The sequence below is a fragment of the Rattus norvegicus genome, chromosome 8, assembly GCF_036323735.1.
Source record: "Rattus norvegicus strain BN/NHsdMcwi chromosome 8, GRCr8, whole genome shotgun sequence".
Classification (NCBI taxonomy): Eukaryota; Metazoa; Chordata; class Mammalia; order Rodentia; family Muridae; genus Rattus; species Rattus norvegicus.
This window is the reverse complement of record NC_086026.1, coordinates 87,719,630-87,735,717: the sequence shown is the minus strand read 5'-3', so window position 1 is coordinate 87,735,717 and position 16,088 is coordinate 87,719,630. Positions and strand designations below refer to the sequence as shown.

Below are 16,088 nucleotides of genomic sequence, written 5' to 3'. Positions count from 1 at the left end.
TACTTCCTGTGATAAAATAGCCATTTTATGTTTCTTCCAACTTTCTGAGGCTTAGCTCATGTTCTGAGCCCCAGGCCAGAACAGAAACACTTAGGACAACATACAGTTTCTGCTCATTCTGCCTTGTCTCTTCGGATGGTGGAGGAATGGGCTAGGCGACCACACTGGCTTCTACTGGCTAGCAGCAACTCTACCACACAAGTGACTGCTTATCTTTCCACGTCTCTTACTGCTTCAGCAACCATCTGGGCACTCAGGCGGTGCCACGAGCAGCTGGAAGGTCCTATTATCAGGCCCCAGCAAAGCTCGAGTCAACAACTCACACACAGACACATGGTGGCACAGAAGAGAAACAGGCGCTGAGCCTCCAGGTGGCTGTTCCAAACTACTGGACTTTTCTCCCCATTTCCTTTGTCCTTGCTCCTGCCCAGGGGACAGTGGGGACAGAAGCCACTTGGTACTGGCCACAAAAGGAGGAGAATCATCAGTGTCTGCCTGGTGGCTGGGCACCACCAGACAGACAAACTTCTATCAAGCCCCAAGCAGTGGCCATCTAAGAAAAATGGGACCTAACAGTAGGTTTCAATTAAATCAGAGTAGTGATGAAAACTTCACACTATGAAGCTATGACCCGCAGGGCAGTGGGGCTGAGACTTCTGATCGAAAATCACCTCTTTATTTCCCTGCGTTACCCAAAGAAAAGTGGTGAAGCACTCACTAAACATGGCATTATTTCCCACCTGGGTCCCACGATGCCCAGGACCAGATGGAGAGCAAAACTGGTGAACCCTCCTTCCCTACACAGCACAGTGCCAGCATCCAGCAGTGTTCCACACAGCCCCACTGAGTGAAGGGATGAAGGGTGAGACTCACCTGAATGTAGAAGTTTGTGAAGAGAGCAATCAGGGAAATCATGTATCCGATCTGGAAGTACAGCCACCCGAGAGGGAAGGAGCACGGCCAGATGACCCCGCAGCTGGTCTGGATGATTGTCAGCACAAACTGGACCTAGAGGGAAAGGCCAGGGTTGAGCGGCAGCTGCACAGGGATGGGTTCCTACCAGGGGACTATGTCTCAGTGTCCCCATCCAGTGTCCTGAACCAGCACTTAGTAGCTCTTTATACTAGGTTTTAGTCTGTCTCTGCACGTACGTATGCACCTACTAAAGGTTCCCCCTGTCCTCAAAGCTACGTAAACCACCTTTTCCCAAAAGTCTATGACTCAGCACAGAGAGGTAAGAGAAAGGAGTGAGGCACACGTTTAAAGGGCCAGCGATGATGTTACTCATGATGTGCGGTCTGACTGACTCACTTCCTGCTCAGTATCTGTGTTCACTTTGGTGTGGCGAAGGCTGTCATGAACATGTAAACACTTCTTGGCCAAAATTCAAGGCCTTCTGATGAGTGACCTTGGAAAGCAAGTGGACCCATATGATCCTCTGCAGAGGCGTTAAAGGCCCTGACTACTCAAGCACCCTCAGGAGCCCATTGAGGACTCAGAGGCTCCCAGCAGCTGTTTCCCTGTTTCTTCAGTCTGGTCTTTAATCTAAGACCCAGGCAGACAGCACGCAGCCCAGCAGGGCAGCAACGTGTACAGTGTTCTTTTACATTCTGTCTGCCAGAGCCATGATTACAGCACCAATCCGTCTCTGCATCCTTTCTCGTCTGTACCAGGGGAGGCTAAAGAACGATTGTCCTCCCTCACAGGTGAGAAAAAGATTAACAAGGACCGCAGAGCTGCTGGCAGGGTGGTAATGAAACACCAGGCAGAAGGGCTCCAACCTCTCAGTGTTATTTTTAAATTCTGAAAAATCAAGACTGATTCAGGGATCTAAATTAGATTCATTTGGAACAAATGCACACAGCAGGACTGGGCTGGAGGGTTTGGTGCTGGTCCTCCAGCCTCCAGCTTTAATGTGCTCACCTATGAGATGGAGGTAATATTCCAAACAACTCACGCAGAATCCCATCCTTAGCATTAGTGCCTGACACACAAAACAAACCAGGCCAGTGTTTAGCAACAGTATACTAATTACTCAGGAGGGCTTCATGAGGGGAAAGGAACACACACTACGATGGGCCGACCACTGGGCAAGGCGCAGAAAGAATGGCAAGAGTCATGGAGACCAGACAGTTGTTGGCCTGCCTCTGCCAGGGGCCACCATCTGAAGCAGCGGGAGCTTCTACCAAGGACTCCGATACCAGGGTCAGAGTAGAGTGGTCACCTGGCACCCACCTTACCCAAGAGCTTTCACTGTGTAGTAAATACAGGCGCTCTGGACTCAGCACCAAAGTTCTACCTGAACCTCCTGGGAGCATAGGGAAGCGGTTTTCATCTTCATCTTGGAAATGAGAGCGCACACCCAGGTCCATGTGTGCACATTACATGCTTATACACACAAAGCCTGACCTCGAGTTGGACGCTTAAGATTTGAGGCAGCCCCAGTAGAGCGCAGGTCTCCCTCTACTTGAAACAACAACATTGCCTGATCTGCCTACCACAAGTTTAACTGGATCAACTGGATTCCATTAAACAACAGGATGGCTTGGAAGGGGTCTGGATCAGGCAGGGATCAAGTTCTGGGCACAGCGACCAGGTTACTCACCAGCTGCCCCTGAGTGATGTACTTTTTCCACCAGAGGTAGGGACGCATGGAAGGGACAGAGGACAGGCCATAGTACGAGTACATGAGGACGTGGATGAAGCTGTTGAGCGTCGCACCGAAGTACGCTGCGGGAATAAGGCGAGGGAGGAGGCATTAGAGTGGTTTAAGTAACCGGTGTGGGAAATCCAAGACAATTTTGGAGCTGGCGAAATTCTTCTGAACCAAGAGGGTGACGAACACTGCAGCTCTAAGTGCTACTTGGATGTGGAATGAAAACTCAGTCTCCATTTGGGTGGGCGGGGCAGGCAGGCCACCAGGACACCTTGCACCCAGAGTCACAGACCTGCTATGCCTAGCTTGTGCCCTGCAGGTGTGGCTGGCAGACTCGGAGGCACGGTCCTCCTCCCAAACGCCTACAATGAAAGACCCGTTTATCACACAACTTCCAACTTCCGGTAGAATTTCACTTTTAAAATACTTTTATTCTCAACAGTAAATCATGAGGCGAAGCGAAGCCATTGGCTTTTCAGACGTGCCAGGTTGTATAGGAGGAGTTTTGGTGGCTACGACACTGGTCCTGCAGCCCTCACATAGGTCACGTACACTCTCTAGCTCTCTACCGGCCAGCGGGGCTAGATGTCCTATGAGGTATCTTGAAATTTAAATTACTCCTCAAATGTAATCAAATGGAGGGCTGCCCCTACTAGAATCTGGGCTAGCTTATCCACAGGTGATGTGGGATGGACAGCAGACATCAGTTCCAGAGTTTTAGAACTCAGCCCATCCTTCTGGGCTATCCCTTCCCTCCAAGCCACTCCCTAAAGGTACTGTATTTACAAAGTCTGTCTCAGTTATGAACCTACAGCTCAGAGTTAGAGCTGTGAATCTCCGTGGGCAGAGAGAACGAGCAACCATGTTGGGGGCAGATCCAGAGATCCCCGCAAACTCTCCAGGGTTAGGAAGAAGACCCTGTGCCTGAGATACTTTCTGGAGCCTACGTGGAATCCAACCATACCCAACCTTTAAAACCAGCAAAGCTTGATACACGTTTTAGAGACTGTGTAGTTTCACTCTGTCAGACTGGATGGGGACTTCCTAATGTGTAGCTTGCCTAATCCATGACACTCGCCCTCCACACCAGACAGAACAAGGATTGTGAGGGTTGGTTCTCTCCTCCACCACACAGGTCTGGGGTTTAGACTCAGGTCATCAGCTTGGCAGCAAGCCGACTTACCTGCCTACTCACTCCCTACTCCTTAATGTGCCCAGGCTGCTGTTCCCCATCGCAATCAGCAGAGAACAACACCAGAGAAAGGTTCTATGCCCCTAGGCCACACAAACTATTGTTAAAGGCAACCCCAGGCCTTTTCACAAAGTCCCCGCCTATACAGGCCTGGTTCTTGAAGCCACTGGTTTCCTCTGGCAGGTTCAGAATTTCTGACCTTACTTTAAGCCCCTGGCCTATTTAGAACTGATTGTGTGCAGAGTAAGTGAGAGGTCTGAGTTTTTGCTTCCCTGTTTTACACATGGATGTCTAATTTTTCCAGATCTATCTATTGAGGAGGCTTGGCTTACGTAACTCCTAAATTAGCAGAGAAAACAATGGGTTTCATCGCGGCATCTTCATACATTCTGGTTGCTGCTTGGTTATCATTTCTCCCGTCCCCAACAGTGTCCTTCCCTGTGACGTGCTCCCTTCCTCACCCCCCACACCCCCAGCAGTCCCTTCTGTTCTTACACACACTCCATCACCCGAGCACTCTCCTACCTCCCTTAAGATCGCTTCCTGCCCTCTCATGATACGTTTTCCAGTTTTGTGACCTCATGCACACACAGGATTTTATATTTAGGTTTACATGTGCAGTATGTGAGTCTGGCTAACTTCACTTAACATGATGTCCAGCGGCCTCCATCTTCCTGCAAACGGCACACACGATTTATGCCTGCAGAAAATGCCACTGTGCATTTTCATCTGTGCTTGGTCACCCAGGCTGCTACCATTTGTCAGTCATTGTGAGGAGAGCAGCCATAACCAGTAATGTGCTTGTATCTCTGTGGTATGTTAATTGGAGTCTTTGGCTATTTACCCAAGAGCAATACAGCAAGTTCAAACGGAAGTTTTAGTTTCAGTGTCTGAGGGGTCTCCACGCTGACTCCCACAGCATCACTGAGTATGGAGCAGCACTAGGAGTGAGTAGAATCCCGTGTCCTTGCCAGCATCTTGCCTCTATGGATACTGAACCTAGCGCACCTCGCTGACACGGCCAAGTCACTGAGCTACATCCCCCAGTGGTTTGTGTCCTTGATGATAACCTATCTGAAGTGAGATGGGATCTCTTTTTCCTGACAGCTAAAGGATGCGGAACCCTTTTAAAGCTCTCACTGGGCCTGTGGGTTGCCTTTGCTGAACTGTGTATTGAGTTCACAGTCTGTCTGCTAATGAAGCATTTGTTCTTTTTTAAAGCAATGATCATTTCTTGTCAAAGAGTATGCGGTAAATAGATGTGTGATTTACTTTCTGGTCTTCTACTCCTTTAGTCTACAGTCCCTCTTTGTGTCTATACCACAGTGTTCTTACCCCCGGCTCTGTGGTATAATCTTGGATTGGGCCTTGTGAGAGCTTCAGCGTTGTCTTTCTGTTTAGGATTGATTACTCTGTCTAAAATATGTGACATGAAGTGGAAGGGTAAAGGAGACACAAGAAGGTGGGGAGAAGGGACAAATGAGAGGTAAGTATGACAGGGGAAAATGTCACAATGAAACCTTCAGTGTGTGCTTACTGAAATAATAGTAGTAGTAATAATAATACTAAATAAAAAAGAAAAAACTTGCACACAGACTCAAAAGCTTAACTTGAAAATTTACAGAGAGAACATTTTTCTGAGGCTAAGTTTCCAGTCTGTCTCTGTCACATGTTCTCCAAACATCCTATTACTTACAATGGCCGCAGGGAACCCAGTTCATGACAAACCACCAGATGTTGAGCATAGTGGCATGGTGGTAGACGTGCAGGACTGTGATCTGGTGGTTGTTCTTACGAAGAATGAAGAAAAAGGTGTCCATGAATTCTATGAGTTTGGAAAAGTAGTACCACCAGAGGACACGAATAACCTAGGAACAAAAGGTTCACAGTTTACCTCCGTTACTTCCCATTACGACATCGGCGACATGATGCCCACTTCCTTATAAAGCTGGGAGAGCCCCACTGGCCCCTGCTGCCATCCAGTGACAGCTCTGGCCACTGTGAGTGCCTTTAATCAATGAACATGTGATCCTGGAGAACTGAAATGTCGTCAAAGGGCTCCGCACACACTCTTGCACAGCCCAGGACTGGGAGGTAGAGAAGCGGAGGATCGAGAGTCCAGAATCCTCTTCCTATGTAGAAAGAACCCAAGGCTACAAAAGACTGTCTCAAAGCAACTAAGTCAGACCAAAAAGCCCTGGGCGGAAGCTCCAGGCTCAGCAGTGCTGTCCCGTAGTCCAGAGCTGCTACAAGTGAGGAGGATGCTGGGGCCTGAGGGCCTGGTGTGAGGAAGTATGAATCATGAAGGAAGGAAATGGGACGAAGACGTCAGTACCTGTTTCTGGTCCAACTGAAATGCTCAAAGGAAGCGCTGGCCATGCTGGGTTTGACTGCCGGCCTCCTGTTCAACAGACTCCAATTCTCAGAGTGGATAATGGATTTTACCTTTACCATCGCTACTCAGAGGGTACTTACAAGAGCGATTTTAAATCAAATGGTCTTTTATGTAAATATGACACCTGTCAACTGTTCACAGGAGTTTCTTTTACAGAGAGGAGGAGGATTCAGTTTTCATTTTATTTATGCCCTTCATGTTCAAATCATCACACCACACACCCGCCTCTTCTTTCTCTTTTGAAAATGTCAACAGGAATTATCAGGATTGAGAGGCTACTGTCTCTTTTGTCTTTTGTGTAAGTTTTTTTATCAGGGGGGTAAAAAAAAAGCAAATACACAGACACCCCCACCCCCATAACCCTGAAACAATACCTTCATATCTGATTCTCCTGCGCTGCGTGTTCCCTGACAGAAGAAGTTGTATTTGCCTTCCCACACACCTGTCACCAACTGAAAGAGGAGGAAAATTAGTTGCTACACCAGAAACCTGTTCAACAGAACTCTGTTAGTCTACAGTATGCGAAAATTAACTTGGGGCTCTACGGAGTCAAGTTCGTTGAAAGTAAAACGGTCAGAGCGATCAGTGAAGAGAAAAGTTTTCAACCCTGCCAGCACTTTTGTCTAGTCTCCATACTGGGAGGTGAAGCTTGAAGGCACTCCCAGGACGCTGCCGTCAGAAACCCTTTCTTCACCTGCCGCTTGGGCGTGCCCAGACCCATCCAACTCCAGATGTCATCCTGTCTCTCAGGTCACCTTCCCTAAGCTTAGGCTCCTGAAACCTGACTGTACAGGTTGGAGCCATCTGTATGAGCCAGCCATGGACTCCCCAAGGGTGGGGGCTCAAGATTTGTAATTCTAACAAGTTCTTCAATTGCCAGTACCAAAACCACTGGCCTGGAGCCAGCATTTAACACTAGGACGAACATAGTCCATCTTCCTATTCCTTTTTATTTCCTGTTGCTGTGTCTCCCTCTAGACTTACAGATCAGCCGTCTGCAGACACAGAAAGGACCCCAGAACTGGCATGCAAGTTGTAGTTGTCACTGGCTCAGTGACAGGGCCTGTTTCCTCATTGGCACATAGTGAGATGTGTAGCCTATGATGAGACCTACTCTAATGGTCAGGCTAGAAAGTTTAACTATTCTATTTCAATGCTGCCCGCCCACTATGTTCCTAACACCTACTGTATGCAATTTATCGATAAATACCATAGCTCTCTGCTTGTTTGCTTTTCTGTAGTCTAGAACAATCTCATGTGTCCCTGAGGGCCACAGAATGCCAGGAGGTTCCTGAGATGGTATTTTGAGCCTCACGCTATCCACATATGAAGCACACACAAGGACCCAGTCACCAGCATCAAAGTGTGTACCCCTGTCCAGCCTACCATGAGCACCGAGGACCCCTAGCAAAATGCAATCTTGAACTATCACAAACCTTCAGGATCTGAAACCCTGGGGTAGATCACCAAGGTTAGCACTCAAAGTGCCCGATCATAAATTCTTGAGAATCTAATGATGTTGCTTCAAAGTATTGTCTCTAATCCCAGATCTTACACCACCCAGGAACTTGTTGCTAACAGCTTTAGGCCCTACCCCAGATCTTGTGACCTTGGAATTTATGAACCAATATGGGATTCGAGAGAGGCCTCAGGTAACCTGGGTTGAAATTCTCATTTTCCTTCCAGCCTTTGAGTGCTGTGGTTTTACCAGCCAGCCAGTGTCTTAACAGGTGGTTCTGATCATATGAAATTTGGAAAACAACTGTGGGTCCCATTGTAGCTACACAGCACTGTCACCCTGGGATCGTGAAAGAATTACTAGGTGCCTGACCTCACCTAGACCATAAAACAAACCTCAAGGGACCTCTTTCAAAGTTCTCAAGAGAATTTAGTGTGTGGCTCAGACTGTAAACCAGTGGCTTCACCTACTGAGCTCAGTGAGAAAGTGTCTGAGGGAAAGGGTAACTGCAAGCCATGCTGTGGACTTGGTCAGTGCTGCTTGTATTATGTTAATTTCATCCCCAAAGTTGTACAAGAATCTCCATATCCACTGTAACTCGCTGAGGAACTCTGTCCTCAGTTGGTTATGATTGGTAAATAAAGTTGCCAGTGGTCAATGGCTAGGTAGGGAGATAAGAGGCAGGATGTTAGGATTCCTGGGCAAGAGACTAAGGAAGGGGAGAAAGTGATGCCACTCTGGGAAAGAGTGGATACCATGCCTGAGAGGTGCTAGACACTAGACAGAGAACACAGCCACCATGTAGGTGTTGGGAAATTCAATCCGAGAGGGATGCAGTCTGGGTCTGGTCAGCCAAGACGGAAGAAAAGCTTAGTAAGTGATGAGGTGGAATACAGGAAGGTACATCAGCCTCGAAGAGGGTAGGAAGTGGCTCAGCCACTGAGTTGCTTAAGGCATATTAAAATACACAGAGAGAGAGAGAGAGAGAGAGAGAGAGAGAGAGAGAGAGAGAGAGAGAGAGAGAGAGACAGACAGACAGACAGACAGACAGAGACAGACAGACACCGTCTGTCTTTGTCTTTCATTCTGGAACCCAGGACACTGGGGCAGGTAGCGTGGAGTGCTCCACCAGGGTTGGTCTGCGTAGTGATAATTAGGCTATGATCCAGAAGGCTCCAGTTGCTCTCCCACTGCCCTCGGACAAGTACTCAGCCTGGTGAACAGTACAGATGCCCTATAGCAAGCAGAATGTTTGGACAAGGACTGGAAGACATACTGCTACATTTTTTATCCAATCTAATGTCAGAAATCAATGTCAGAGTGAGGAGTAGGCTTGGGCCTTTGGAGACCTGACTGGAGAGACGACTGACACAAGTTCTTCCTTTGTCCTGTGAAAGAAATGCAGAATATCCCGAGATACCAAAAGGGCAAGGTATGCTGGCACCCACTTTTACTTTCCTTTGGGAGATGGAGGCAGGCAGATCTATGTGAATTTGTGGCCAGCCTGGTCTATATAACAAGTTCAACACCAGACAAGGTAAATAGTGAGACTGTCTCACAACTATCAAAGCAACAATGAAAGTCACGTTCTAGACCCTACCATTACTATTTTCTCTAGCTACCACCTTGGTATCCTAGATCAGATGACCACTTCACTTGAGAAGACTATCTCCTGTGACAGGTGGGGCTGCTCCGTAGGAAATCGGGCAAGCACCCCCTTTATAACCCTGCAGGTGCCTCTTAACAAGGAAGGCTCTTGTTAACTGAGCAGTGGGTCCCTCCTGACATGTGGTTCTTTTTTGGTTTTGTTTCCAAACGAATCTAGGTAGAACTTCCTTCTATAAGCAAATTAACTCGAAATCCTTCTTGCCCTTTCCTACGGCCTAGGATAGAAGTAGAAAATCTCTACACGACCCTTGGAGGACAGAAGTCAAGCCTGGGCACTGGGAAGTGAGTGAGCTCTGTCAGCAACAACTGGCCACATACACCAGGTTCACTGGTGACCATGCTCTTGGCCTGTGCCTACCACACCTCCCCCACCCTGAGATCCCTGTGGAGGCAGCCTTCACGGTCACACTCTCTCCACCGGGACTGCCACTAGGGCCAGTGAGCCTCTCAATGCACTGAATTCCACACTTAAAACACTTTAAAGATTTGTTACTGCCTTCCTAACAAAACCTCCAACCCCAGCACAGTGCTGGTCTTCATGTTCTACGATGAACCTCTCAGGTTTCCCCTCCACCTCTGTACCTACAAGCTACTGTATCCAGATACTTTCCCAGATACACACTTCCTTAGCCATCACTGAGGTCAATGGCTGTACTGACCTGTAAAACCTGTGCTGGGACAGAGGCACAGCTTTAGGGTCTCCATCTGTGCAAGCCTTAGGCCCCTGGCACAGTGTCTTGCATCAGAAAGGTTATCTTGAGAGGCCGGGGATATGAACTGTGAACTGTTCATCTCGTCCAATAAGGCTCCTAACACGAGCATAATAAGTGTTTGCAATGGCCCAATGGCCGTTTATTCCTACCACCTAGGAATGTCTTCAGGCACCCTACGTCTCCAGATCTTCTATCTTCCAAAGTTCAGTTCAAATTCTATTTTCTCCATGACTCTCCCTCCTTCCTGTAAGCCTGATCTTTCGTGGCTTCTCTTACTTTGCTCAGCTGATCACTGTCCTTTCAAAGTGTGCTGTTCACTGTCCCTTCTCCGTCCCAAGACAGAAATGCAATAGATCTTCTGAGATACCAAAAGGAAACGCTTCTTGTCAAACGTCACAGATAACGCAGTGAAGTTTTCATAAGGAAAGTAAGCCATGAGGGTCTCATGCTCCTCTGTAGGCTCTGGGGGACCCTGACTCTCACATCAACAGACTTACACACAGGAGAGGGTTAACCAACCATATGAAACTAGTGACAGAAGTTCAAAGTCGTCTAAAGCAGTGGTTCTCAACCTTCCTAATGCTGCCATCATTTAAGACACTTCCTCATGTTACTGTGACCCCAACCATAAAATTATCTCATTGTTACTTCCTAACTGTAATTTTGCTACTGTTATGAATAATAACAGAATCATCCGATATGCAGGATACCTGATGTGTCACCCTGTGGGGTCATGACCCACAGGTACTAGATATCAGGAGACAAAAACCTCAGTTCTGTCTGGAGGGAGGGACTTAAGTTCATTTTTGCTTTGCAGAGAGAGAGAGTAAAAAATATCTGAAAGTATTTCAAAGAGGCTCAAATTTTATGGGAGGCTTCTGAATTCTGTTCATAAGAAGAACGCCATTTACCAAACTTCAGATGGGGGTATGTGTGGAAAACGTCAGAAAGGCCAGAATAATTAAACATCCCAAACTGCGGACCTGGGCTAGCATTTATTTGTCTGGATCTCTACTGAGTCTCTGCAAATGGGCCAGTAATTGAAGCTTCTCTACCCTTCATTCCAGTCAGGGGGATGCCCATGAGTAGTGGCCCCAGAGACCTTCGATGCAAAGGCCTGAGATCCCCTCCCAGCCCTACAAAGAGCACACAAGAGAAGACACTCCAAGAACGGTCCTGTAGCCATTGCTTCCCTGCAGGGCCCAGGCTCAGGTTCTCTCCAACAGGCTGATTTGTGGTGAGGCTGCATGACCGCAGAGGTGGGCCAAGGGGCTCAAGAGACAGGCAGGATGAGGCGCTGAGAGGGAGGGCGCCTATCTGCCTGGGGCTTCTTGGGATCAGCGGAGAGACTGTTCCAGATGGAAAAGCAGGCCACAACACACAGCTTGCTCTGTCTTCGCACTCCCCGTGTGTGCCACTAACTGGTCCAAGGGTGACAAAGAGGACTACTGACGTGGCTTCCCCAAGTAACCATGACACAAGCAGTGCTGCTGTAAAGCCATATGTGCTTTCTCCTTCCTTGGAGTAAAGCAACCTTAATTAGGCCAGGAGCATGTGAAGAGCTATAATTAAAACACAGCAGGCGGCTTCCTTCTCTCCCTAGGAGACAATTCAACGGCCAATGCAGGGTTTGTGCATCTTTTCATCTTAAGAGAATATAACTGCATCACAGTGAGGACCAGGGGACCCAACTCAGGGACAAAATGATTTTAGTGGTGAGAGCTGACTTCTAACCACAAACGAAGGAGAACCTTCGACACAGTCCTTTCTGGAACGCTCCCAAAGCCTCACGGGAAACAAGGTCATCGAAAACACTTGAGTCTGATTGGAAAAGCTTTATCCTCGCCCCAAAGTCCTAAGATGTCAGAAGGGTTGGTTGTTTTGGGTGGTAGGAGGTGGGCAAGTTATGTGGACACCATGCCCTGAACAGACGAGCGGAAGGCAATGAAAACAGACTCCCAATGCTTAAAGACAGCAGCGTACCAGCTGAGGAATGCTCTTAAGAGCTACTAAGACATTTCACAGATTTGCTGGCTTGGATGTGTATGTTTTTATATCTGGTAGAGTGAGTGCTTTAAGAGAGGAAACAGAGACAAAGAAAAGACCCGGCTAAATCCAAGCACACATCACACAGCAGTTCTAGGCTCCTCTGCCTTCCAAGCCTGTTTCTGAATTGTTATCAACTCTCTCCGTGAAGGAAACTGAGAAAAAGACCTTTACCTGTATCTATCTCCTGAGCAGACTTCTAGCCAACCATAAGCTATTCCAAAGACAAAGGCACCATTTTCTCTACAGTGTAGCAGGCCACTCTGGAATGAGGAAGCCTGACTTTCAGTCTGCAGAAGTGTTCTTCCTTCTTCTCCACATGACAAAGATGAAGGGGCCTCCCTTGCTTAAGTCGTAAGGAGGATCCCACACACTTATCTTCAGCGCAGAGCAAACAGGCTAACCCGAAACAGGCATGCCTGGAATCTTCTGAGTACTAGCCCTTGCCCTCTCGTGTTAAAGGTTTATTGCTGTGACTGTTTTACTGTTCAGGCTTCCTCTGCAGAAAGAGACAGAAACCTTGAAACAGACCATTAAATGAGGAGTCTGGTGCAGGGCATTAGTATAGGTGCCATGTAAGTCTGATATGATTCTAGCCACAACCATGGTATTTCTGCTCCAACCCTTGAGAATCTACAGCTAGGGCAAAACCGGAGCTCCTGCCAGGGCCCTTTGAGGAGGTTAAAACTCTACAGCCAGCCTACTGCAGTCTTGCTTTGCAAAACTTGGCTTTAACCTGTAAGATGGGGTGGTGGGTGGTGCTACAGACCTTTGAGTCCCTGCCCTGGGAGGCAGAGGCAGGAGAATATCTATTTTAGGCAGTCAGGTCTTCGTAGAGGTATCCTATCTCAAAAGAAAGAAGAGAGAGAACAAGAGAGTGAGAAAGAGACAGAGACAGAGAATGAGGGGGGTGGGGAACTTGTAGTCTTCCCATATACTTCATTACTTCAATAGAGAGTTAAGTTCTCAGAGGTCTGAGGAGTCTGCAGAATGTGATCCAAGCTCTCGGGGGGGGGGGGGGAGCAAACGTATTCTTTCCCTTCTACCCTCTGGAGGTGGGCGAGGAGTAGGGAGGAGGTGCTTGGACTGCACTCACCTCTTCCCTCTCCACTTTGTGCAACCCTTGAGGAGAAGAGCTGCAGCTACACTGAGGGGCAAGTATTATTTCCCCTGGATCTCTCAGGAGAGTTCTGAGCAAGGAACTTCAGTTGTAAGGGAACAAAGTATTACCTATTTAGGGCAATGATCCAGGAATGTCCAACCTACAAGTGTGCACCCCAGGATAGCTATGAAAGGACCCCAACATAAAACCTACACGTGTGCACCCCAGGATAGCTATGAAAGGACCCCGACATAAAACCTACACGTGTGCACCCCAGGATAGCTATGAAAGGACCCCGACATAAAACCTACACGTGTGCACCCCAGGATAGCTATGAAAGGACCCCAACATAAAACCTACACGTGTGCACCCCAGGATAGCTATGAAAGGACCCCAACATAAAACCTACACGTGTGCACCCCAGGATAGCTATGAAAGGACCCCGACATAAAACCTACACGTGTGCACCCCAGGATAGCTATGAAAGGACCCCGACATAAAACCTACACGTGTGCACCCCAGGATAGCTATGAAAGGACCCCAACATAAAACCTACACGCATGTACCCCAGGATAGCTATGAAAGGACCCCAACATAAAACCTACACGTGTGCACCCCAGGATAGCTATGAAAGGACCCCAACATAAAACCTACACGTGTGCACCCCAGGATAGCTATGAAAGGACCCCGACATAAAAGCACAGACTTAAAGTGTTTAAACTTTCTCTCATGGTGGGGTGAGTGTGTGTGTAATGATTCCATGGTGTGAACTTTCTGGTGACAATGTCTTGTCACAATGTCAAGAGGCCGGGCACACCTTGCAGAGCTTCCTACAAACACTGGTCTCTCCAGTTGAGTCAGCTTTCTGTACCCTCCTTAAGCAGGAAGGCAAAGAACCAAAATCCTTCCCAAAGTATTCTGGCAAACAAAATACTTTCTCCAAATCCTGTTTTGCCACAATAACATTATCTATTTTGGGAAGCCAGAACCAGAAGAAAAAGAAGACAATTTAGAATACAATACTTCCAAAGCAACCAACTGCTCTGGGGCCACATCAGAGCCCCAAGCAAGGGAGAGCCCAGAGGTCACTTGGGAGGTGCTTGGCTACCCCTAATTACAGAGGACAGGAGGCTCCAGCACAGTAAGCGGCCTATCAAACGATAATCTCCCATATTCCCAATAAAACACTATGACCTTCAAAGCACAATTCAAAAAAACAAAAACAAAACCAAAACCCAAAAGACAAAAGCAAAAAAAACCCCCAAACCATCAGTGTGAGCTCTTGGCAACCTGAACAACGGCGGGAACCATCCAGGTGGAACACATATCCAGTGCACACCCAGTCTACTGCGTCAGTGCCAACCAGGAAGGTTAAGCTTTTCCTCTGCCCTGTTCTTGTTCTTTAGAAGTCTGTATTCTAGTTCTTCTACAACTTCAGATGCTTGGGAGAAGACAGTCATGTCACATAACCCCAGAAACTCTAATATGGGAAGCTTATCTTGGAATGTCAACAACACTTGTTTTAATGTAAAAAAGAATTCACATAGGCTAAATCATTACTTCAGAAGCATGACCTCAGGGGTAGCTGTAGGGTATTTGTTTTTTAAGTTTTGTTTTGAGACAGGGTTTCATGGGTCCTGGGCTGGCCTCACACTTGCTATGGAGCCAGGATGGCTGCTATGACATGCATGTGCCTCCACGCTCAGCTGGGAGTACCATCGGGTCTTTAAAAGCTGACTGAGGAGATGAGGAGATGGCTTTGTTGGTGAAGAGCCTGCTGCATGACCTTGAGGGCTGAGTGCAGATCCCTGGAGCCCACGGCAAAGCCAGGCACAGCAGCACACACACGTAATCCAGCACGGGGAGAGAAAGAGTAAGTTTGGATTTATGCTAAACCACGCCTGTCTTCTTGGGAATACATTTTACATAAAATTTTAAAGGCTCTGAGTGTCTGGAAGATAATTTGGTCATATTTTTCACAACATATGATTCTCTACACAACTACTAGAGAAAAAATATACTCAAAAAGTAACCATTTGTAACCTTTAACTTAAGTCTGATTGTTAAATAGTGTAAAAATGTGGTTCTCATATTGGCCTTTTTCCTATTCCTGTGGTGTAGACAACCGAAATAATGAGGAGCTGAAGAGGGGACCTTTTCATTGCAGGTGTCTGTCTGTCTGTCTCGTAAGCCAGTGGTTGGTCTGTGAGTGTGGACTGGGCTGCAGTGGGATGTTCATGGAATACCACAAAGGCACTTCACTGTGGAACAGATACCGAAGAGGCTGGTGGGGAGGGAGGAGGAATCAAAGAGCTGGTGTTTGTGGGTTATGCAGAGCTAAGCAGACAGCCTGGGGGAGCCCAGAGTAACCCCCAGACCCTGGGAGCAGCCCTAGGGTGAGCGAGGGAAAGGCACTGTACAACACTGATGCTGCTTCTCTGACAGTGGCTGCAGAGTCCTGGATCAGTGTGGGAAGCGCAGACTGGGCAGGACTAGCTGCCCTTTGGACTACATCAAACCAGACAATTAGATGCTCTCTCTCCATGCAGGGCCTCAGAGGTCAGAGGCGCAGTGAGAGAAGAGCAGACACATCAAAACAGCTCCACATCCGAGTAGAGCAGCTGCCTGAGAGGCCGCCTGGAGTAACACTGTAACAACGGATCAGAAGCAGCTTTGCCAGCTTGCTGGTGCAGAATCAGAATAAGGGAAAGTCGCTCCTGAAAGCACAGGTTTGTATTGGTCCCTTTTACCTTATAAAAGCGACTTGAGGGGTGGACAGAAGGGTTTATTCTGGTTCAGTTCAGAGAATGTGTTCCCTTGTGGTGGTCAGAAGGGCTTACTTCACTCTGGAGGCAGG

General features: G+C 47.8%; 1 protein-coding gene across 2 annotated transcripts in view; it reads right to left on the bottom strand.

Moving 5' to 3' along the window:
* Elovl5 (ELOVL fatty acid elongase 5) overlaps positions 1–16,088 on the bottom strand; it is a 66,455-nt gene that overhangs the window by 1,901 nt on the left and 48,466 nt on the right. For both annotated transcript variants that reach the window (NM_134382.2, XM_063264837.1), the window contains exons 4-7: positions 6,618–6,695; positions 5,545–5,716; positions 2,606–2,730; positions 874–1,008 (exon numbers count right to left, since the gene is read on the bottom strand). In NM_134382.2, coding sequence (NP_599209.1) covers positions 874–1,008; positions 2,606–2,730; positions 5,545–5,716; positions 6,618–6,695 — 510 coding nt within the window. The remainder of the gene's footprint in view (positions 1–873; positions 1,009–2,605; positions 2,731–5,544; positions 5,717–6,617; positions 6,696–16,088) is intronic.